This window comes from Phaethon aethereus (genome assembly GCF_964289735.1).
Source record: "Phaethon aethereus genome assembly, chromosome: Z".
Taxonomy (NCBI): domain Eukaryota; kingdom Metazoa; phylum Chordata; class Aves; order Phaethontiformes; family Phaethontidae; genus Phaethon; species Phaethon aethereus.
The window spans coordinates 85,105,481-85,128,189 of NC_138577.1; the positions used below are offsets into that span (position 1 = coordinate 85,105,481).

The 22,709-nt window shown below is 38.6% G+C and overlaps 1 protein-coding gene across 1 annotated transcript in view; it reads left to right on the forward strand.

Annotated features, from left to right (window-relative positions):
• Window positions 1–21,013, forward strand: part of RASA1 (RAS p21 protein activator 1) — a gene marked incomplete at both ends in the record, with an annotated part of 64,064 nt that extends 43,051 nt beyond the window's left edge. Inside the window, 13 exons of the mRNA XM_082013814.1 lie at window positions 1,173–1,250; window positions 2,542–2,699; window positions 2,998–3,074; window positions 8,098–8,270; window positions 9,003–9,162; window positions 9,351–9,493; window positions 10,360–10,475; window positions 11,284–11,370; window positions 14,125–14,192; window positions 17,083–17,171; window positions 18,783–18,860; window positions 20,084–20,218; window positions 20,930–21,013. Of these exons, the coding sequence (XP_081869940.1) occupies window positions 1,173–1,250; window positions 2,542–2,699; window positions 2,998–3,074; window positions 8,098–8,270; window positions 9,003–9,162; window positions 9,351–9,493; window positions 10,360–10,475; window positions 11,284–11,370; window positions 14,125–14,192; window positions 17,083–17,171; window positions 18,783–18,860; window positions 20,084–20,218; window positions 20,930–21,013 (1,446 nt within the window). The remainder of the gene's footprint in view (window positions 1–1,172; window positions 1,251–2,541; window positions 2,700–2,997; window positions 3,075–8,097; window positions 8,271–9,002; window positions 9,163–9,350; window positions 9,494–10,359; window positions 10,476–11,283; window positions 11,371–14,124; window positions 14,193–17,082; window positions 17,172–18,782; window positions 18,861–20,083; window positions 20,219–20,929) is intronic.
• Between the last annotated feature and the right edge of the window lie 1,696 nt (window positions 21,014–22,709).

Below are 22,709 nucleotides of genomic sequence, written 5' to 3' on the forward strand. Positions count from 1 at the left end.
TTTAGCTTTTAATGGGAAAGGTTTTCCTGCTGTGAGTAAAGAGGCGTGCTATGCATCCAGGAAATATTTCTCTTAGAGTATTTAGGAGGCATTTGTTTACTCCTGAGAATAAGGAAACAAGCTACAGAAGCTTTGTGATGTGTATTTGAAAGCTTTTCCTTCTGTGGAAGGATTTGAAAGCCGAAACTTGACTCACAAAGTGGTCTAGCTGCGAATAGCTGCAAGTACATGTTCCTGTATTTTTAAAATGTGGAAGATATTGTGAAGGGTAAGATTGAAACAGTGTTGTGTGGTTTTTGATGACAGTGTTAAACTGTACTTTGCAAATAAATGGTGGATCTTTGAGCTAGAGACTTAAGGCAACTGTTGGTCAAAACCTAGTTTTTGTGCTTTGCAAGAGCTACACAAAGTTTGGTGGGTGGGGGACGAAGACTAGAGAATGAGGCTATAACGTATTTTCCACCTTCCAGAGGCCCCTTGCAAAGCTCCTCTGTTAGCAACTTTCTCATGCTGCAGTGACATCTTCAGAGGTGGCCTGGCAAGTTGGCACCGCATGCTAGAGCTTATTTGTTTTCCAAAAAAATTGCACAAAGGTTCTGCGGTCAGTTCGGTGTTAGACAACCTCTTTATTTTGTTGATCAAAACAGAATCCATCCACGCACTCTGCTTTGCATGTTTGTGAGAGAAGCGGGGAATGTTGGATATATGCTTCTGTGTTTCTCTATTAATGCTTTTTTAGTATTTGTTTTGAAGTATGGACAGTATTATGACTGCCATGCAGAAGTACTGAGAATAATCGGAACAGTTTGGCTTGTTAACTGTAATTTTCTCAGAAGCAAACAAGTTCTACTTCATTTTATATACCATTTGTAGTTTCATGTAGTATTACTAGAGTGGAAAATTGATAAAGGTCACATTGTATGTCCATGAGTAATGTCTGATATTTCTAAAAGACAAAATGGTTCAGATTTGCAAATCCTTTATTAGGTTTTGCTCAGTAAAGGTAAGGAGCTTGCTTTAATGTTCAAATTGTGTACTTTGGAATTACAGAAAACTTATGTTTTGCCAAGCTAAAGGGAAAACTTCAGATACTCTTTTTAGATGTCTTTTCCACTGCAAGAAGCTGTATCTGACTTTGTTTTATTACCTTATTCTGCATCCTTTTCTCTTAGGACTGGATGAAAGCTCTGCAGATGTTTTGCAGTTTAAGAAAAACCAGTCCAGGAACTTCAAATAAACGTCTACGTCAGGTGAAGCTGATGTTACGGGGTTGGTGGTACATAGGGAGGAGGAGTGTTTTGTCTCCCTGTTGCAAAACAATACGGATAAATTTCACAATTTTACTTTCAACAGTAGTAAATCCTGCATGTATTTTCTTTTCTTTTTTGGAGTTATGCAGTAGTACCCTTGTGAAACTAGAATGATCTACAGTTTGTTATAGTATCTATATACATAAAACCCAGAATGGCTTTCGGCAATCTGCACATGCTTTGCTAGGTATTAATTTCTGACCACATTTGAGTAAAAGAAGTCAAGAGTTTGTGTCATCTTAACTTTTAAAATTTAGCACATCTGGGAAGCTTTAAAAATTTGACAGAATTATGTGACATGTACACAAAATACATGTTTAACTTATGTTACTCATTTTCAGTAACAAATACACGCTGAACCATGCTTGTGGTTTAATATCTCTCAGTGTCTTGGAAGTGCTGTGTTTGCCAGAATTTCCTCAGGGATAGAGGACAGATAGTCATAAATGGCTAAGTCTTTAGAGAATAACAGTAAAATACTTCAAGAATCCCTGATATTTTTGATTGATAGGAGTGTTTGATCTGTGGATAGGAGTGTTTGATATGTAGTTTTAACAGACAGTGGAGAAAGGAATAAAATGGGATGTTTTTCAGGATGCACAACTGTTCTGTAGTTAACATTAAAGATGTTTGGATACTTCTGAATTAATGAACTAAATTAGGTGAATTCACAAATAAAGTCACAGGTGAAACTGGGGGCTTCAAGCTGCAAAAGCAAAGCAAAAAAACTGACAACTGAAATAATTCTTTACTTCAAAAAGTGAAGAAAATGCTCATCTATATAAAGGAATAGAATGTAATATGTTGCACACAGGAATCCTACATAATCTTAGTAAAGCACCAAAAAAGCCATTGTGTTTGGAATTGTCCATGGCTCTTACTCAAGGTGCAAGTCTTCGATTTCAGTAAAATTGTGCATAGAAAAGCTAGTATTTACAAATCCTAATGTCTCTCAGATAATTTTAAAAGAAGAAAATAAGATGCTTTAAAAACATTGGGGCTCGGGATTTGTTTTCAGTAATTATTTGAGTTACTCTTATTTTGTCACCTGTGCCTCTTAAAATGTTGTTCCATTACTTCTGTTCCTTGCTTTTCTTAGGAAATTTTAATTTGTATTCAGTAGTCATACATTAAGTCTCTGCACAGAGGATAAAAAACAATTCACGTGTTTCGTATTTCTGTTTTAACAACAAAAAGTAAATTTTGTGTGTTTGTGTTTTCTTTTTTTTAGGTCAGCAGTCTTATTTTGCATGTAGAAGAAGCTCATACGCTCCCAGTAAAGCATTTTACTAATCCGTATTGTAACATCTACCTGAACAGTGTTCAGGTAGCAAAAACACACATCAGGGAAGGGCAGAACCCTGTGTGGTCAGAAGAATTTGTCTTTGAGTAAGTCTTAATCTTCTTGAATTACTGAATTTTAGTTGTAAGTTGCATTGCATTTAAGAGTCTTAACTCTGCACACTGTTTTGCATATGCTTTTTAAAAATACTGTATGTGTGGTTATACAGCAGCAACCTTTCAGCCAAATTCCGCACGGGTGGAATTTTCTGTAGGCACCTAAATATCTTTGTTAATATAAGTGTAGTTGGCTGATAATGAGAACTCAGGATTTAAATGAGTTTAGAATAAGCTTATATGCCAGCCAAGTAGAGTATTAATTGAGGCTTTCTGTCTTTTCTCCTAGTGATCTTTCATCTGATATTAATAGATTTGAGATAAGTCTTAGTAACAAAACAAAGAAAAGTAAAGATCCAGATATATGTAAGTATTTTTTTGTAAAAGATGCCTATGTGTTGCAGCAATGGATACTCTCTGTCGTTTTCATTACTCTTGTCAAACATTGTCACAAGGGAATTAAGTATATTTTTATGCTTACCATACTGCTGTGTTTGTATGTTTTGGATGTCTGGTACTGGCTTCCCATTAATTCTTTTACAATGAGAACCTGCATGTTTTATTAGTAATAAAATGCACGGTAATCCAGTCCTGTGTATCTGATGGCTTTCCTAGCTCTGTTGTAGAGTAGCCATTGTGTTATACAATGACTGTATTTACCAACAGCAAGAGGAAAGAAAAGCCGTCAGTATTAGTCTGCTCCATAAAATGCTAAGTTCCAGAGTTTTAAGTCTTATTGCATGGAATTTCTTTTCAGGTTTTTGTGTTGATTTCAGTCAGAAAGGGAGGGAAGGTGTAGTACTTTCATCATGGAAAAAAAAATGTTTTTTAAAGATCTTGGTGGTCTCTCAACAAAATTTTCCTCGTTTTCTTTCAGTTTTACCTCATCTGTCTACTTTCCTTTTACCACTCTTGGGCTTAAACCTGAAGTTACCTCAGTACTGCTCTGAATGGGAGAGGGCCCATATTTCCTTCTGCTTTTACAAAATCCCAAGGATTTATTTTCCTCGTGTTCCCCAGACAGCTGCTTCTTCAACTGAGGTTTTGTTTCTGTTCCTGCAGAACAGAAAGCTGGTACCATCTATCAGCTTTCTAGGAAAGAAAGGGTTTGAAGAACGTGGATTCTGAGCTCTTGAGATAGAAAAAGTTGGGGTTTATTTATTTTGTTTTAAAATTTTGTTCTCCTCCCACACAATGTTTTTAGGTTCTTTTTTCTCTTATTCAAGGTATCTTGTTTGCCACCATACGTGTTCTGGAGCAACTTCAGCCCCCAACCTCCTCTTTGCTGCCTGCAGGGCAGGACACCCTCTCCACCCCTTTCAAATTTGTTCCAAGAGTTTTTTTCTCTTCCATTGTGCTCAGAGCTGTCTGTTTGAAAGCCTGTCGGAGTATTTATAATCTATTGCAGTTGTTTTCAGTTGGCACATACTGTGTTACTGGCCTGTTAACATATGCCTCAGTGCTCATTTCTTGATTTTCTTTTTTTTTTTTTTTAAACCTTGACCAAAGTAGAAGAATTACTACTCATTTTGAATGCTTTCGCAGAACCTTGTTCAATTAAAAACCTCTTTCTCTTTCCTCTGACTAGAAAACTTTCTGCATAGCAGGAGGAAAAAAGATACATTCCCTCTGACAGACAAAAGGGCTGTAATTGCAGTTCTGACCATGTTCTTGTGCTGTTCTTTTATTCATTTGAGCTGGAAAAACCATTATCTATCTACACCAAGACTCTGGTTAGTAAAAGAATCTTTAAAAGGATAATTCTCGAATGGAATGCCCTAGTAACTTCTCTCAAAGTGCTTTTGTAGTTCCTTTCTCTGTGTCCAGATGAAGGAGGTTGTGTTAGCTTTGGATGCATGCAGATGGTGGGAGGTGATAGGAGGTTTCCTTATCTAGGTCAGGAGCAGGATTGCCTGACTTTCTTGATGCAGTTAGGTACACTTTTAACAGTCCTTTCATTTTGAGGTAAGGATTAGACTAAGTCAACTTGAATGAACACATCTCTCTGCTTACATCCCCAGCCCTATTACCTATGTGAAGTGCAGGGGAGAAAAAATGAGCTAAACCAGACCTTATCTAACCTACTTCTGCACTGCCTAAGTAACCCTTGAACTCTCCAAAGCAAGAAAATTGGTTCCTTTCCTGAACATTCTCTTTTTCAGCCACAGCTCCTAATTGTGGACTGCTGTGAAGTGGGAGTCGTGAGGCTTGTACTATTCATCTTCCCAGTTAATTGGGTTGTCAGCTTTTCTGCTTGCTTTTCCCACAATGTAATGCAGATTGAAGGCCCAGAACTCAGTTATTGGTCTCGATGCTTTATTTCTTCCATCGTAGCACACACAAGTTAAATTCCAAAACAATACTAGCATGAAGGCTATTTTTTCAGTATTTTAAAATATTTCATCAGTTTTCAAATCTTTGACTTTGAATTTTGCGTATTACGAGTATTCCATAATTATTTTAGTATTTTTGTTTTTAAGAAGTATTACAAATAGAAATTACGCTGAACAGTTAAGTATCAAGTCCATTTAAATTTTTGTTTCTCTAACTGTAAATTGCATAAGGATTTATTCAAATAAATGTATATAATATGGCTTGCAAAAAGTAAAGCCCTAGAATGTATTAGTGGACTTCACCCGCTGCTACTGCAAAGATGATGCTCAGGTATGATTATAGACAGTTGAATTAGTAAATCTCTCAGAACAATACCACACAGTGTTGAACTGGAGTGGAAGTTCTGGTTTGGTTTGCACCATGATAGTTGGTTAATTTCAAATTAGTTCATGTTAAAAAAAAAAAAAAATTATAATGGAGGCACTCACCTCATGCAGACAAGTCCATAAAGCGAAGTATTAGCCAATGTCTTTCCTTTCAGGCACAGTTATTTGCTGTAGTGTCAAAGCTTGTTTTTGAAACTGATGGCTGAGATTATAAAATGGACTGTGCTAACATGGCACTGACGTGTGGGTGCAAAAGGCAGGATTTAGTATGTCCACGTATTGAGCAATTTCCTCTTCCTCAAGATCTCAAATAGTTTTTATTCTGAATCAGTAATTAGAATTTTTTTAGCGTTGTTCTGATGGCTCTGTTTTGTTCTGAAGGGCTTAGACAAAGGCTTCAGAGTAAACTCAGGTTCATTTCCCGTCTGAGGATTGGAACAAACCTAAGGTTGAACCACTTTTCACTTTGATTCCCAGGTTATAATTATTAACAATCAAAATACAATCTTGTTACTAAATATTATGCCCAAAGTTTCATTAGCAAATAAGCCGTTAAGAAACCTCAGCCTTTTTTTTTTTTTTTTTTTTTTTTGGTACTGGTATTCGTGTGAAATATTGTGGGGGGTTTTTTGTTTGTTTGTTTTTTGATTAAGACTGTTGTCAGGAGAATTCTTACCTGTGTCTGGAGAAAAGAGATCAACTATTGTTTGTTTTGATGGTTTTCTGTATAATTGTTTCTCTTTTAAAATGTGCTAGATTGCAAAGTTGTAAACACCCTGAATTTTTCAGCTAACAGCAATGTCTTACTGTAGCCTACTAAGGTAGCCTACTTATTCAGTGTAAGCTCCTAAACAGAAAAAAAAGTCTTGTTCCTTTCAAGTTACTAAATATAAATTATGGTAGCAAATGTTGTGCAGCCCTTGTACAGGTATCTCTATTCTGACCTTTTTTTCTTTTTTAAATCAAAGCAAGATTATAGTGTTTATATTATGGCTATGAGGTGCTACTATAACCACAGGGTAAAAATTAAATCATCAATTTATTCTAGATCCTTGTCCTGGTTTTGGCTGGGGTAGAGTTAATTTTCTTCCTGATAGCTGCTATAAGTGCTGTGGTTTGGGTTTGGGATGGTGAGCAATTGTGCTGTGCATCACTTGTTTTGTATATTCTTTCATCATTTCTATTATCATTATTATCATTCTCTTTTTTTTTTCTGTCCTGTTAAACTGTCTTTATCTCAACCCACAAGTTCTACCTTTTTTCCAATTCCCCCTCACATCCCACTGGGGATTCATTCACCATTCCTCTCACTGAGATATATGTGCCTTACACGTGCAAGCAAAATAAGAAGAAAACCACATTTCTTAGTTGCGGGTACAGGAGCTTTGGTGCTGGGAGAAATATTCTAGAAAAATCAATTGATTATCTGGTCTAAAGACATTGTCCCATCCACACTGGTGATAAGTAGCAGCTGATGATGAATTGTTTCTCACACTTCTTGACTGATTTAAATGTATTAGCTTGTATCAGTTTATCAACTCCAAAGAATATGAAATACGCAACAGGAGTGTCCTGAAGTGAGCATTGTAAATGCGATGTTTTTCTTTTCCAGTATCAAATGATATCCTGCTATGTATTGGAACACTGGGGCAACGGGAAATCTACTGGAACTGTTGACAATTTCTGCAAGGCAGTGTGGCATATGGGCTTTGTGGAAACGTGGCAAAAAAAAAAACTTCTGTGGTTTTTGGGTTGTTTTTATGTGAGGAACTTTAAAGCAGATCTCATTGAGAGGCATGGAAAGAGAGGGTATTTGCTTGAAAGATCGAGACTGACAGGCTAAGTGTGAAACTTCACCTGTGTTTCACAGGCACAGTGTTGCCTCTGCAAGTGCCTGGGCCCTTTCTGTGCCGAGTAACTCCGCTCAGGAGCACGTGTGCCGGCACCGCGTCGGCCTCTGCTGCCACCGCTGCAGCTTGCTAGCCAGCTGCTGGGTCAGACTTCAGCTGCAGTCTGGGTCATTGCTTGGCAATTTCAAGGTACCGACACCACCGAAAGGTCAAGTCAAACATTTGACTGTTCTTCAGTTGACTTTCATCATTATCTAGGTAGCAAGCTGATTAGGAAGACTTTTTTATGTAATTTTCATGAACTGTTACAGCCTTAGCCTGAGAGTTAGTATAAAAGAAATACACATGGCAATGTTTGGGAAAGCCATAGCAACACTGTAATAATAAATAGTGAGAACTAGCAAAGTTGTCAAGGAGCAGACCTGATGGTGGCATCAGCCCAAGGCTGGAAAGAGGATAGTGAATTCTGAACACTTCATCTATTTTTAGTTTCTGACTGCTACCTGGATTTGGAGGGTAGCACTTTTCACTTATTACTTGGGTGTTACAAAGAAAACTGTCAATATCCATGCGGCATTTTTGAAAGTATATGTATACATTCTTTACAGAATGCTTTATATTTCTTCTTCAGTTCACAGCATTCTGTTAAACCACTGAGGAGAGAATCTGTCAGTATATCGATGGCAAAAATTTTCATTACTCTTACCAATACTGTTTTGCTGAAACAAGATGGCATGTGCTGGAAGTAAACTATTTTTTTGTTCAATAGCAGCACTGTTTTACTGGAGATAACTTAAACAATGCTTTTTTTTCCTTAAGTGTTTATGCGTTGCCAATTAAGCCGATTACAAAAAGGACATGCAACAGACGAGTGGTTTCAACTCAGTTCCCATGTACCATTAAAAGGTATTGAGCCAGGATCTTTGCGTGTTCGAGCACGATATTCTATGGAGAAGATCATGCCAGAAGAGGAGTACAACGAGTTTAAAGAGGTATGAAGTTGTTTAACTTCCCTTATTTATCTGTCAAAACTGATTTTATTTGAGACAGATCTCAGTAACACTGGTTGACATACAAATATTTACAGTGACATCTATATATCACTACAGATGTATGAAATCAGTTTTTCCAAAGCTGTTTGTTCTGGTTTCAGCTGGGATAGAGTTAATATTCTTCGTAGTAGCTGGCATATTGCTGCATTCTGGATTTGGGATGAAAATACCATTGATTACACGCTGATATTTTCATGTTGTTGCTGAGCAGTCAAGGACTGTCCAGCTCCTCATGCTCTGCCCCACGGGCGAGCAGGCAGGGGGTGCACGGGGAGCTGGCAGGGGGGCACAGCCAGGACAGCTGACCCCGCCTGGCCAGAGGGGTATTCCGGACCATACGGCGTCAGGCCCAGGGTATAAACTGGGGGAGTTGGCCGGGGAGGGGCCACGGCTCAGGAACTAACTGGGCATCAGTCAGTGGGTGGTGAGCAACTGTGCTGTGCATCACTTGTTTTGTGTATTTTATCATTATATTTTTTTCTGTCCTTTTAAACTGTTTTTATCTCAACCCACAAGTTTTACTGTTGTTTTCAATTCTGACCCTCATCCTGCTGGGGCGGGAGGGTGACCAAACAGCTGCCTGGTTGTTTTAGCCCCCTGCCAGGTTAACCTGATGACACTTGCATGTTAGGAAAAGCTTCTGAATATTTTAAAATTCTGTTTTTCTTTCAGCTTATACTCCAGAAAGAACTTCATGTAGTCTATGCCTTATCACATGTTTGTGGACAGGACAGAACACTGTTGGCTGGCATTTTATTGAAGATTTTTCTTCATGAAAAGCTTGAGTCCTTGTTGTTACGAACACTAAATGACAGGGAGATAAGCATGGAAGGTACTGTATGAAATTACACTGAAGTTTACTGGAACTCGGGTCAAGTCATGAGGGAAGGGCTTCCTTTTTTTCTCCTCCTTCAGTTGAGTTATACGTTGATCTATCTAAAGTGTAAACACCACACATTTTTCCTCTGCTTTTTGTTGTCTCCTTTTCTCAACTTTCTACTTTGCTGTCTTTTTTCTCAGATGAAGCTACTACCTTGTTTCGTGCCACCACCTTAGCAAGTACACTTATGGAGCAGTACATGAAAGCCACAGCCACAAGTTTTGTTCACCATGCACTGAAAGACTCTATATTAAAGATAATGGAGAGCAAGCAGTCCTGTGAGGTGATAACTCGAACTATGTTTTTAAACATTTTCGTTTGTTGACACAATTAGCTACCGGTTGTTATGCTTTTATGTTTTATGTTTGTGTTAAACATTAGCTTAAGACACATTTAGTAATCTCTCAGAACTCAAATTTGTTTACGTGAGAAATACAGAAACTGTATCCATGAACAGATTTTTTTTTTCCCCTAGATTTTTGGCTTTTAACAGTATTCGTAGTAGAACTTAAGTTTTTTTAATTAAAATTTCCTTAAATTATCTATTCATTCTTTAGCTATTGTAGGCTGTTCTGTAGCAGTTACTGGATATCCTAACCTAAGTAACTTCAAGATGCCACAGAAGTCAATGTCTGAACTTCACTTTTAGCTTAAAACTTCCTGATATTATATCACAGACTGGTTTGGATTGGAAGGGACCTTAAAGATCATCTAGTTCCAACCCCCCTGCCATGGGTAGGGACACCTTCCACTAGACAGGTTGCTGAAAGCCCCATCCAGCCTTGGCCTTGAACACTTCCAGGGACAGTGATTGCTACTGAACCTGAAACTGTTTTTAAAATGACCCTCCTGTGTTTCACATTAACTGTGGAAAGGATGGGAGTCCTCAGAAATTTGGATTGAGACAAAAAGCTCATGCAGGTGGTAAATATCTGAGCTGTTAAAATCCTAGTGTATTAGAAATTAAAGCCACTGCTTCTTCACATTTCCCAACCAGCCGCTGAAACTGACTCATGAGTTCTGTAAGAGACTTGTACAGCAGCAGAATATTTAATTTACTTTGAAGTTGTATTCAGTGTTCGATATTACGGAACTATGTATGTAGTTCTAGTTAGGAGAATAAACATAATCTTTTTCTTTCTGTTTTAGTTAAATCCCTCAAAGTTAGAAAAAAATGAAGATGTAAACACTAATTTGGCACATCTACTCAGTATACTTTCAGAATTGGTGGAGAAAATATTCATGGCTGCAGAGATACTGCCTCCGTAAGTTTGCATTTTTCTGTTCAGATTTGTATTTGAAAACTCCTGTTTGCATGAATTACATTGCACCTTAAAATTGTGTTCTTACTGGTTCATCTTCTGCTCATCAGTCATAAGACTAATGTCTCTAGGGTTGTTGTATGCACGCAGAGGAATATAGATGGGGGGAAAAGAATAACACCTGCAGGAATTGATAGTACTTTTTGCAAAAGCCTCTGGCTAGCACACTGGCTTTTCTTTGAAAGCGAAACTACTAGACCCAACAGGTCAGGGAAAGAAGAGTAAGAGAAGTAATCAATCTCGTATTTCCAGAAAAATACAGAAGACAGTAGTAGTTAGCAGACAATTATATATATTTAAGTTGATTACAAATTCACTTCAGTCCTCCTCCTCTGAGAGAGATGGAATTATTAACAGCATATTAAAAACACAAAATTTTTAAAAAACCAAATCACCAAAATTGTCTTTTTAAAAAGGAGATACTACTTAAGGAACAGGAAACACAGTTACAATCCATTTAATGCACATCTGAATAATCACCGAGTTGCACATAAAATTGCGTATTAATGAAGGTTTTTCCTTGCCATTTGTAAATTTACTTTTTAATATAAATACACAAATTTATAAAATGACACTTTAGCAATTTATTAACTTAGAAAATAATTAGTTTAAAGCTTATGTCTCAATTGGAAACGTAGAATTGGTAATAGTTCTGTATCAAGTAGGAGGCTGGTCTAGATCCTTTCTGACCAGCTTTTTTGATTCTGTAAGTTTAATGGAATGAGTAAAAAAGTAGCTATTGTTTTTGCAGGACATTGAGGTATATTTATGGGTGCCTACAGAAGTCTGTTCAAAACAAGTGGCCAGCTAATACCACCATGAGAACCAGAGTTGTTAGGTAAGTTGTCACTTTATTCTAAAAATAATCTTTTCAAGTCTTTTTAAAGACATACTCCAGTGTGTTTATCTATGTTTCTTTCAGTGACAAAACTGTATAGTACTTACATAGGCTATAGCAGTATTCAGGATACTTACAATGCTGAGGCATGATATCCCAGTTAAGGATTATGTGCTTGCTAGATTCCTAATCATGTTCTTAGAGCCTTGCCAGAGTAAGATGATGTAGTATAGAGGTCAGTATGGCTTTATTTAATAGTTTTAACTTGGAATTTACTTGTGTTAAGTCAAGTTTTGCAAACTAATCTAAAGTAGCAATTTCCTTTTTCATGCTGGGAAAGAAAAACTTCTTTCAAAGCAATAGTTAACTTTTGTGATACCTGCAGAGAGCAGCGACCTCTGAAGGTCATGTTCTTGCCATATGCCATCTGGGAGGACTGTGCCTTACCCAGGGACTTGTATGTGTGTTAATTGCTGGAGAAATCTTCTGTGGCTTAAGATCCATGCCCTTTAAAATGCAGACCTAACACAGTAAGGAATCGAATACCTTCTCATAAAGACAACTGGACTGTTGTTAGATTTTGCTGAGGTGCTGTCTGCGTTAGGATATGTAGTCTTCTGCATTGGAGAAGGCTCCCAGTCACTGGTGTTGGGGTGCTGGTTGTGATCACTCTGAATCAGCGCTCCGTGTTGGCTTCCGAAAACATGTAAACCTATGCTGTCCAAATTCTGTTTCGTTTCTCTGCTCCAGCCCAGTCATGCTGAAACATGCCAGAGCTCCTCTAAAAATCTTGCAGGAGGTTACTGAACCTGACTCTGAACTCGCACCAGCCACAGAAACTCCAATGAGCATTCATAAACCAGTGCAGTACACAAGTTCTTCCTCTAACACTGTCCGTTGCCAGTGCTGGTCAAACAAAAATCTTTGACAAAGACGTGGTTTTGACCCTGTATTTCTAAATGCTACTGGGGGGGTTAAGTGTATCAGAGCCACATCTTTCCTTTTTTGCAGTGTCTGGCAGTCAGGTGATTTGCTGAGCTTAATCTCCCATGGAGGGAGTCTTTCAGAGGATTTGCCTTTGGCTTGTGTTTATCATTTTGATGCCAGAAGCCTTATTCAGGGTACCATGCAAGGGCATTGCCTTCAAATGGAGGCTGCTCTTACTTTGAGAAGCTGACCTACCGGAAGGCTGTAGAGCTCAGTAGTGAATATCCTACCTCTTTCTGTTCCTTCCCTGCTCCAGAGAACACCATGTGGCTTTCCTTAGTGGACACAGCTCACATGCAGGATTTTCCAGAAGTCTCCACTGGATGTTATAAATACTGAATCCCTTGCTCTTGTGATACTAGTTTTTACAAGTGGATACTAGTGATTTTTCTCTGAGTACAGAGTCCCAGAGCCTTCATTGATTATTATTATCTTTTATTGCACTATTTTTGGTCCAAGAATGATTAAATATTCAGAGCCAGATGGGACAGTTTTCAGACGTCTGGGTATCTTCCCTACTGTATCAGTGGAAGGTGCTGGCATTCCTCTCTGGTTGTAAAAGCCCCACATAGATATTGGTTCATTCTTAATTTAGGGAGGTTGACTATGGTAAGAAGCACCAGATCTTCTGCATCAGCAAGGTAGATTCTAGATTCATACCTCACTGGCTTTCAACTTTGGGCACTTTAAAAAAGGAATTGGTGTATATGCCATGACTTCAAAATTACTTCCTCATAGCTTTAAATTCACACCATAGAAAATATTTTACCTTCATGTATGTCCAAGAACTGTTGTCTTACTAGCCCGTAATTCTTGGAGAAGCAAGAAACATCCATAACGGTACATACTGGGTGTCTTGGGTGTGTTTGCCTCCCTTCTATGTGTGTCATTTTCAAGTAATATGGACATTATGATCACTGTGTCCTTGTCAAATGGGCAAAGTAGTGTAAGGTCCCCTTACTTCTAAGTGGTCAGGCTTTGGTTCTGCTGTAATAAAAACCAGTCTGCTGGTAGTGCCCAAGCACTCTGAACAAAATTAAAGATGGTTTAGATTGCTTTAGTTGGTCCATATGGCACTTCATTGTATAGCAATTAGCCAGAATTGATGTCAACCTGAGCTGGATGGTTTTTGCTTCTGCTATTAACAGAAAGTTAAGATTTTTCTCATGTTACTGAAACCTGTTCTGGGTTTCTGTTGAACGAGTTCCTAGTTCTGCAGTCAAAACAGAGCATTTTTTTCCCAGCATTCTAGATGACAGCAATTACTTTGTGGAGGAAAGTAGCAGATCCCTTATTAATCTTCTACTGTAGCATACTGTCACCGAGATATGGATCAGCTCAAGCTGACCTATGGCTGTGTTGCTGCCAAAAGAGAGGATCCCCTTGCCCACCCGCTCCTGTGCTCTTCCTTCCCTTGGCTTGGGGGAGTGGATGGCTGTGGGATGCATGCCTTGCTGCAGCAGACAATGGAAAACCTTGGGGAGGTCAGAAACCAGGGGCTTCTCCTTTTTCAAACCTGCATGGTCTGACATTGGCTTCACTATGACTTTACAGTTAAGTTCTTCCCACTGGGAAATCAATATGCCTATTCCTTCAGCTTTTATCATAGTTGAAGTCATAGCATGATATTCTTAAACAGAGTGCAGGCTGGTTGGTTGGTGTCTGTTTCAGAAAGTTTCCATGTGAACTTGAATCCTTAAAGACTACACAATGTTACATTAGTTCTTTAGTTTTACTGAACAAAATACAATGTTCTTCCCATTTCAGTGGCTTTGTTTTTCTTCGACTGATTTGTCCTGCTATCCTGAACCCAAGGATGTTTGATATCATCTCAGGTGACTATATGCTTCAGATTTAATTCATACTTTATAAAGTAGTAGGCATGAAATTACTGTAGCGTCTAATGTAGCAAAATGGAAAGTTTTTTGAACACTGTGTCCAAGATCATGTTATCTGTGTCACTTGACTTCTCCATAAGGCAGCCAGCATATGCTTTTCACACCCCGAGGTTAGATTGTGATTATCCCCATTGTAATTTTAAGGTCCAGAAAAACTTGCATTGTGGTATTTAATAATACCATTTTGAGTTACAGTGTAGCAATGTGGAATATATTCTTAGCAGTGTGAAAAATGTGAATGTGTGATCTTCAGGTACCACTTGAATACAATGCAATGCCACAGTTAATGGCTGAAATTCAATGCTATCTCTTAAATGAGCAAGATGTATGAAGTCGGAAATGTGTCTGCAGAGCTTGGAAAACATTTGTGCACCTAGAAAATTACGCTTGAGTAACTTGTTCAAACGTCCATAGGGGGGCCATAGGGGAGGTCCTTACTTTGACCCATTAAGTACAGTCAATCTCAAATACAGAATCTTAAAGACGAGAGAGCGAGCAGGCTGGCATTGAGAAAGGGTGGGTTGTGCAGACTCGAGATGGTAATCCTGGATGACTCTGAGGCCATATATGTATAGGAGCGTTCCCATGGGGCTTGCCCAAGTGAATGTTCTCACCACGTAAGGTCTTAGCCTGCTTTTTGATGCTCTCTTGGTAGAGTGCATCTGTAGTAGTTAGCTAAAACAGCAACAGGGAACATTCCTGTTTGGAAGAACAGGACCGCACAACTGCTGGCCTGGCCTGTGGCACCGTGCTGGCCACTGTCAGCATTCTCCCAAGCAGCTCACGGGGTGGTTGGGATGGTGGCACACAACAGGGAACACATCTGACACGCTGTTGGCGTGAAGCTTTAGTGGTGAGGGCATGCATTCCCCCACGGCAGTTGCCTGAAGCACCTAGAAATGTCTTGTTGGCATTTTTAACTTCTGTGGGAGGAAAAAAGGAAAGGCATAAACTACTGAAAACTTATTACTAAGGTTAAAATATTAGGACATCAGAGTTGCTTAGTTTTAAAAGTCTGCATATGTTATGCTTCATCTTTGTTTTCCTGTTTTTTTTTCTTGGCAAATATCACCCCAAGCTATAGAGGGCATTTAGTTACACTAGCCATTGCTCTTCTTCCTTCCCTCCCTAGCAGTTTCTTGATTTTTACCAGTAAGATGCCAATTTGGAAATGGGAAGAAATTGGAAATCTGCTTCAGAAAACCTTTCTTACTTTTTTCCTTCCCCCCCCCCCCCCCTTTATTTATAGACAGTTTTTAAGACAACGTAGCATGTTTTCTATTGTCTCTCTTTAAGCTATACTAAATGAGAAGGGCTGCATTGAACAGAAAGTTCCTCTCCCTCACCCAATAATCATTGCCATACATGCTTTGGAGAAACATGGCCTGGTACACAGTAATCCCTTCTTTAGGGATTATCTTATTTTCAGGTAATTTGCAAGTTAGGTACCTCCTAACTTGGGTTGCACTGTGTCTGCAAGTGTAAAAAGTTACCCCTAAATTTGAGTAAACCCTTTTAAACTTGTCTGTCAGGGTTAAAGTCCTGCTCGTGTACATCCAGCTAATATCCTTGTCTACTGCTAAGGTAAACTTACAGATGCCCTGCAAGGCTTTTAGAGCTGTTCAAAACAAGGGATGAGACAGTCCTTCTTTTGGAGCAAAGCTTCAAACATACCTTCTTCCTGTAACAGGGGAAAATGTATTCTGAAGGATGGGTGTATAGGTGTGGCTCAGTGTCAGCAGCAATTCTAATCACCTCGGCAACTGTGACTGAAAAAAACCAACTTTGTTTCAGAAGTTAAATCCTTTGTTTCAAGCATCTTTGAGGTTTTTAAAGTAATTCACTTCTTAAGATCAGTTTTCCTAACCTGAAGTTGCAGACTCCAAGGCTACTAATGTTTTCCAGCACTGCTGCTTCAGAGGCTTCTATTGCACCAAGCACTGGATGCGATGAACAACTGACATTAGTTGCGTAGCTCCAGCTCTGCAAGAAAAATTAAACTTATTTTTCAGTGGATTTTGGAGGGGAAGAGCAAGAAAGAACCACAAAAAAAAGAGGTAGACAATGAAAAGCATATAGCATTCTTATGAAGAACTATAAAATTTAGAGCTTATATAATAGCCATGTCAATTTTGGAACACTTCAAACCTGGCTTCCAACCAGGTCATTGACCATAACTGGAGGGCAAAAGAACTTTTTAAGACACTACTGGTTAATATCACCGGTTGGAAAAGGAAGTTTTAACCGATGAAGTTGTTAACGCAAAGTGTTGAGTGTAATGTTAAGTACAGCAAGTGACCACAATTCCATGGAAATACAAGCCACAATTGCATGCAATGATTACTGTTTTCCTGATGCCAGTAACTTAAAGTATAACCTGTATAACTTGTCAGAGCCCACTTATGTGTGTATACACAAGTAAGGCGAAAGGCAAACCTGCCTTTTTTTTTTTTAATTCGAAAGGTAAATTAATTTTTTTTGGTTCTAACAAAAAAAAAAAAATCCTCCTTTCAACAGAACTATTTCATTTTTGTGAAAATGGTTCATGCTTCACCTAACTCTTACTAACACAACTTAATTTTGCATACTGATTCCGTATGCAATTATGACAAAATCAGATGTTCATACTAATATATTTTTGTGGACATTACTAAAGCAAGTAAGTTTTACTGCAACAAGTGACATCTTCCACGTGCAGTTCTGTTATAATATTAAAAGTATTTTATTCCATGAAGAAACAGGAATTGGAGAAGAGTTTTGCTTTCATGTGACCACTGTTAGTTTTAAATGGAATGGCCAATAACTCTCTACTTTGTATTCCTGCCAGATTCTCCTTCCCCCACTGCTGCAAGAACACTGACGCTGGTCGCCAAGTCTGTGCAGAATCTAGCAAATCTGGTTGAATTTGGAGCTAAGGTGAATGGAATTTTACAAACACAGAACAGCCTAGAGCTATGTTCCCAGTACATTTCAACATGCAATACATGCAGACATCTACTGCCGTTTTCTCATGCAAAGCCCAACACATGACCTGTTTGTCCTCATCAGCAAGGAGGCCTCGTTACTGCAATTTCTTCTGTCCTCTTCATTTAGAGCTAAACTGGGTGTTGATCTGAACTACAGCAGTAGCATAAAGCCTGGCTGAACTAGGAAGAGGTGCCATCATCATTTGAGAGGAAGTGATCTAGAAACTCACATTAATGACATGGCACATCCCATGGAGACTTTGAATCTGGTAGTAGGAACACCAACAATGGTCTGTTAAAATAACCGATGAACGAATAACCATACTAGCAGGTCTTACAGAGTGTGTTGCAACCATATGTTAATGCTATGAGAACGCAGATAAACTCAGCAGGCGTTTGTTCCAAAAACAACCGATGAAGTTTGTGGAGCAGTCTTTTTTCTGTTTGCAACAGAAAAGGTAGCAGTCATACTCCAGTATTTCCTGCGTTAGCAGGGAGAAGTGGGAGAGGAAAGACAGGCAGCCATCCCACCACAACAAAAGTGTCTGTGATGGTGAAACGGGCATTTTCTTTTGGCCTATTCATACCTAAAAGACCACTGAGAATTTCCAGAGCAGGAATCTGCGATGGGAAAGAATAGGAAGGATACATATTCTGCCTTAAATAGAAGACGGGCTTTTTTTGGCATTTCCATTCCTTATTTGATGTCAAAGGGGGAGGCATATTTCAGTAATATTGGTGTGCTTCTGTACACAGCCTTGAAATGCATTCCACATACACGTTCTATCTATATATAGTAATTAACTTTCAGATGGAGACAATTGGGCTTAAATTCCCAGCTTGGTATAGATTATCCAATTCTGAAACAAATTAAGAGCTGCCAACCTCACCCTGTGTTGACATACTCCTTAGATTGGTGTTTCCTGTGGTGGAGCACTTCAGAGTACCCCTTCCATTTGTACTCACTTTCACATTGCTAGATGTAATTAATGTTGTAAATCAAGTGTACATACTGCACTAAAAAGCCCCAACTTTAAATACAGTTTCTATTATTAACACTAGAAGAATGCCAGCAATAGCTGGTCTGTCTCAGTTCCTAGGCCAAAACATGGTTGAGAAATAAATCTGTTGAATTAAGCATAATGAAAGTGACTTCAGGCTGGCATTATAAAGTTACTTCTCTGACACATATAACTTGGAATGTAGGCGTTCATGAAAGAACCAGAAAGGGGGCACTTCCTGATCATACTTTTGGAAGTAGAGCGTTTGCAGCTAGGCATCGAGAGACATTCGTCTTGATGCAAATTCATGTCACTCTGCACGTGTAAGAAGATTTCTGAATCGAAGATCCTGAATCTTCTCAATGTAAGAAAATACCGAATTCTGGAGTCTTTGGACTGGCTGCACACAAGATATCAGAAACTCGCTTAAAAAAAAAAAAAAATTACTCCAGATAACACTGTTTTGCAGTGTCACTTGTCTGACTGCGCTGTGTTCACTTCAGGTATGACAGTTATCTTGGCACTGATTTGTTCTAATGACTACTTTTAAAAATTACCAGGAGCCATATATGGAGGGTGTAAATCCATTCATCAAGAGCAACAAACATCGCATGATCATGTTCTTGGATGAACTTGGGGTAAGCAGTTAAAAAAATCTTTAATGGAAGTCTCATAGCAACATTGTAAATGAAAATTCTTCACACTTCTTACTTAGTAGCTCCAAAATGCATCAACTCCTACACCATTTGGAATGCTTGCAACTGAATAAATTGTTCTTCACGCATGTTTAGAAACTGCAGATTGCTGGCCTGTCCTACAGCATTAAAACCATCCAACGTCATCTTTATTCATTGAGTGCCTCTGTAGATGTGAGAAGCTCAAACAGCTATGAGGATTAAAAATTTGGCCAAAAATACAAATATTTTAAAATATGTTTTCAAACAAAAATTCTTATATATAATTTGTCATATGGTTTTGACCAGAGCTTGAAATTATTTCTTGCTTTAAATAATATTAGGTTGAGTTTCAGTTACGCATTACCAGGTGTGTCACGGCATACATTCTAGATGCTGTAGTTTGAAAGTGAACTGCAGTTACTGTACTCTTTTACACTGTTACTGTATGACAGCTGTGACAGCTGTAACAGCTGTTAGGACCTCGTGTCATCTATGTGCGTTTTTAAACCAAGAATTAATTTTAAAAACCAAGATGAAAAAAATGTTCCTGAACTGATACCTTAAAAGTGATCTAGAAGGCATCTCAGAAAATTGTGATACGATATATGAGTGTTCAGGTTGCTTGCCAAATGTCACCTTTTTCTGGTTGAATTTGCAACTTCTGCACATTATGTTGTCAGTTTTCTTTACAGAAGAGATTTTGCATGAAGTCTCTCTAAACTGTTGGTTTGAACATAACTGTTGGATTAATCTACTGTTTTACTTACAATATTACTGTTTTATGACAAGTGTAATGAGTTACTTGACAGTTACAGATTTTGTTGAACTTTTTGTTGCTGCTCATTTAGATGGGAAAAAAGCAACCTGATGGATGGATTTCCCCTCATTTAGGGGAAGGTTATGACTCTCTATGTGCAGTAGCTTTCTGGTCAGCTCAGTGGCAGTGTGGCAGTACTAAGTATGTTAGTAAGAACCCTTCTAGCAGGAGCAGAAATGGCAGTATACGCATAAAAGACACGCTTGCGGGCAGAAGGAAATGCATAGTTCGTAACAGAGAGATGGGGTCTGGGCTGGAAAGACTAACCTTGCAGTGTGAAACAGTTGTGTTTGCAGAGCTGTCACTGATCTTCCTGTGTACACGGGTACGCGGCACGCTAATTCTGCTCTCCTCTGTTTTGTTGAAGAATGTTCCTGAGCTTCCAGACACTACAGAGCACTCTAGAACTGACCTGTCTCGTGACCTGGCGGCCTTGCACGAGATATGTGTGGCACACTCAGATGAACTCCGGACGCTCAGTAATGAGCGAGGTGTAATGCAGGTGAGAGAGGAAAGTTAATGAACAAATCACAGTATGTCTTGAGTCACTCCTTAGTATCGGGATCCTTTTGTAGTATTTCTGGCTAGTGGTATGACTGATAAACATTTTAAAATACATGCATTTCACCAGGAGGTGAGCTAGCTGTAAAGGTAAAATACTTATTCCATAGTTTTGTTTCTTCATGCAACAAAACCAAAGAGTTGTTTTTTTTTTTTAAAGCTGCCAGAGGCAGCTTTCATTTCTAGAGGAAGCCTAAACCCACCACCCAATTACTGTCTTCCTGACAGGCTCTCTGGGGTCGTTAGTTTTAGGATCTTATTCTTCCAGTTGAGAACTGAATTTACTTTTTCCTTGCTTTCTATTGATACCTCCCACTTCCTAATTTCCCAGTACATTTGTAAACAAACATGGAAAACTCTCTAGCAAACTCCAGCAGTGTCTTAGCAGGACACTTTCTTAGCCTCCCTCTTAAACCACAAAGCAGCCAAAAGATCCATGGGTGGAGAGGGAAAGCTCATAATGCTGTTTTAGACTTCCCTTTTGAAGTAGTGTCTTACTGACTAGGGAATCAGCCGTTTCCCTTTTTTTTAATCTGAAATACATTTTAAACCACCTACTAGCAGCTCTGATAGGCTAGTGCTGAAAAAGCTTCTCAAGCAAGACTCTTCTGTTCCAGTTGCTAATGTATGGTTTTACTGACTCTCTCTACAGCACGTTCTTAAGAAGCTTTTGGCTATTACTGAACTGCTTCAACAAAAACAAAATCAGTATTCTGTGTCTAATAACACCAGGTAGCAGCCCTCTACCTGAATTCTGCATGGATCCAGCATGCCCAACATGGCAACCCACACCAGTATCACTTTCTTCTTGCTCTTGCCAAAAATAGCACACCCTGTCACATTCACAGTGATGTGTGAACTATGCAAAAAGAAAACAAAGATTCTGTTGGTGAATGATTGTGCCAGCAGCTTTTTAAGCTATCTGTGCAGGACATTTGCACTTTTTTTCCACTTGGAAACAGTTTTCACAACCTCTGAGCCTTGGTGTACGGTTCACCTTCCGCAAAGAAAATGCTGTGACTGTGTCTTGAACTTTGAAAATTATTTTCAGCACCTCTGATTGCCAAAGTTTTGCTGTCTTGTTGGAAAAGAATTATCAACTGACAGGAAAAGAAATGTGTTGTTTTGACAGCTACATGTAACTGGATAACATTTCTTACTGTAATTTCTGACTGGTTACAATAATTATGACTTTTGACTGTTTCAACCACTTTAACTTGTATTTACAGTTTCCAGAATTTGATGTTATGGTAGCAACAATCTTTACTGTACACTTTTTTATACCATGCTGTTTCTCTTGCTGGAATCATGTTGAAAGAGAATATGCAGAATGGGTCTTGTCAGCTTTATTTTCTGATGTGCCACTGATTCAGTTCTTCCATCAAGAACTGTATATCCAGATAAATCACAAATGCTTTTGTAAAATGTTTACAACAGTAAATAATTTGAATTCAGTAAATTTATTGATCATTGTATCAGACATGCATGCATTCATTAAACCATTTCATAAAATAGGTATTGGTTGGTCTTTTGTGTACTGTAAGTCTACCATAAGTATTATTTTTATAAGTGAAAATTTAGTTTTTAAAATAAATCAAGCTGCAGATTAGTTCCTTATGGAAACTGCCTAACTTCGGCTGCTGTGGTAGTTTTTTACAGTGTCTGCACATATGATGTACTTTGAAATGTTCATGTGGTGTCATTTTTTTAGCACATATCTGCCATGCCTTAATTTGTACATGTCTCTCACAGAGCAAGAAAGTAATGCTAAAGCTGTTAAAAATTAAAAGTAAAGTACAATATGCAGTTGATTATGGGGTATTTCAGCACCACCATTTGTAACTTTTCTTGGCAGTGATCTACTAAGGAATAAAAAGAGTACTGAGACTGACTGATGAGACTAATGAGGTACATACACAGCTATCTGTACTAATCATGTAAACAGGGTTGTTTGTTTGTTATGCAATTAGAATAATGTCACATATCCTCTAGGTCTGCAGCTGGTGCTTCCTCTACTGCCCTGGTCTCCCCAGCTGGGGCAGCTTTCTTGAAGGTGGGTGCCCAGTGCTGTGACCAAGAGCTCCTGGCTGTCACAAGTACTACATTTAATAGCCAGAGCTGGTGCTCTTAACACAGCTTAGTAAAGACACAGCTGTTGGCATGAACTTGGTACTCCTGAATTCTTATTTTAGATCATCCATAAAATCACTGCTTGACCTATTACTGCCCAGCCCCTATTAAACTGCATCTCAGAGGAGAAGGTGATTAATCTTTTTTCTGCCCTACCTAGTCCTTTCTCTGTAGACAACTCAGTCACACAAATCAGTTTGTAACATTTTTTTGTGTGATGAACTACTGCTGAATGCTCTGCTTACAGCTTCCAACCAGTTCAGAACCTATATACATAACTTAAAACTGTGTTAAGTCACACT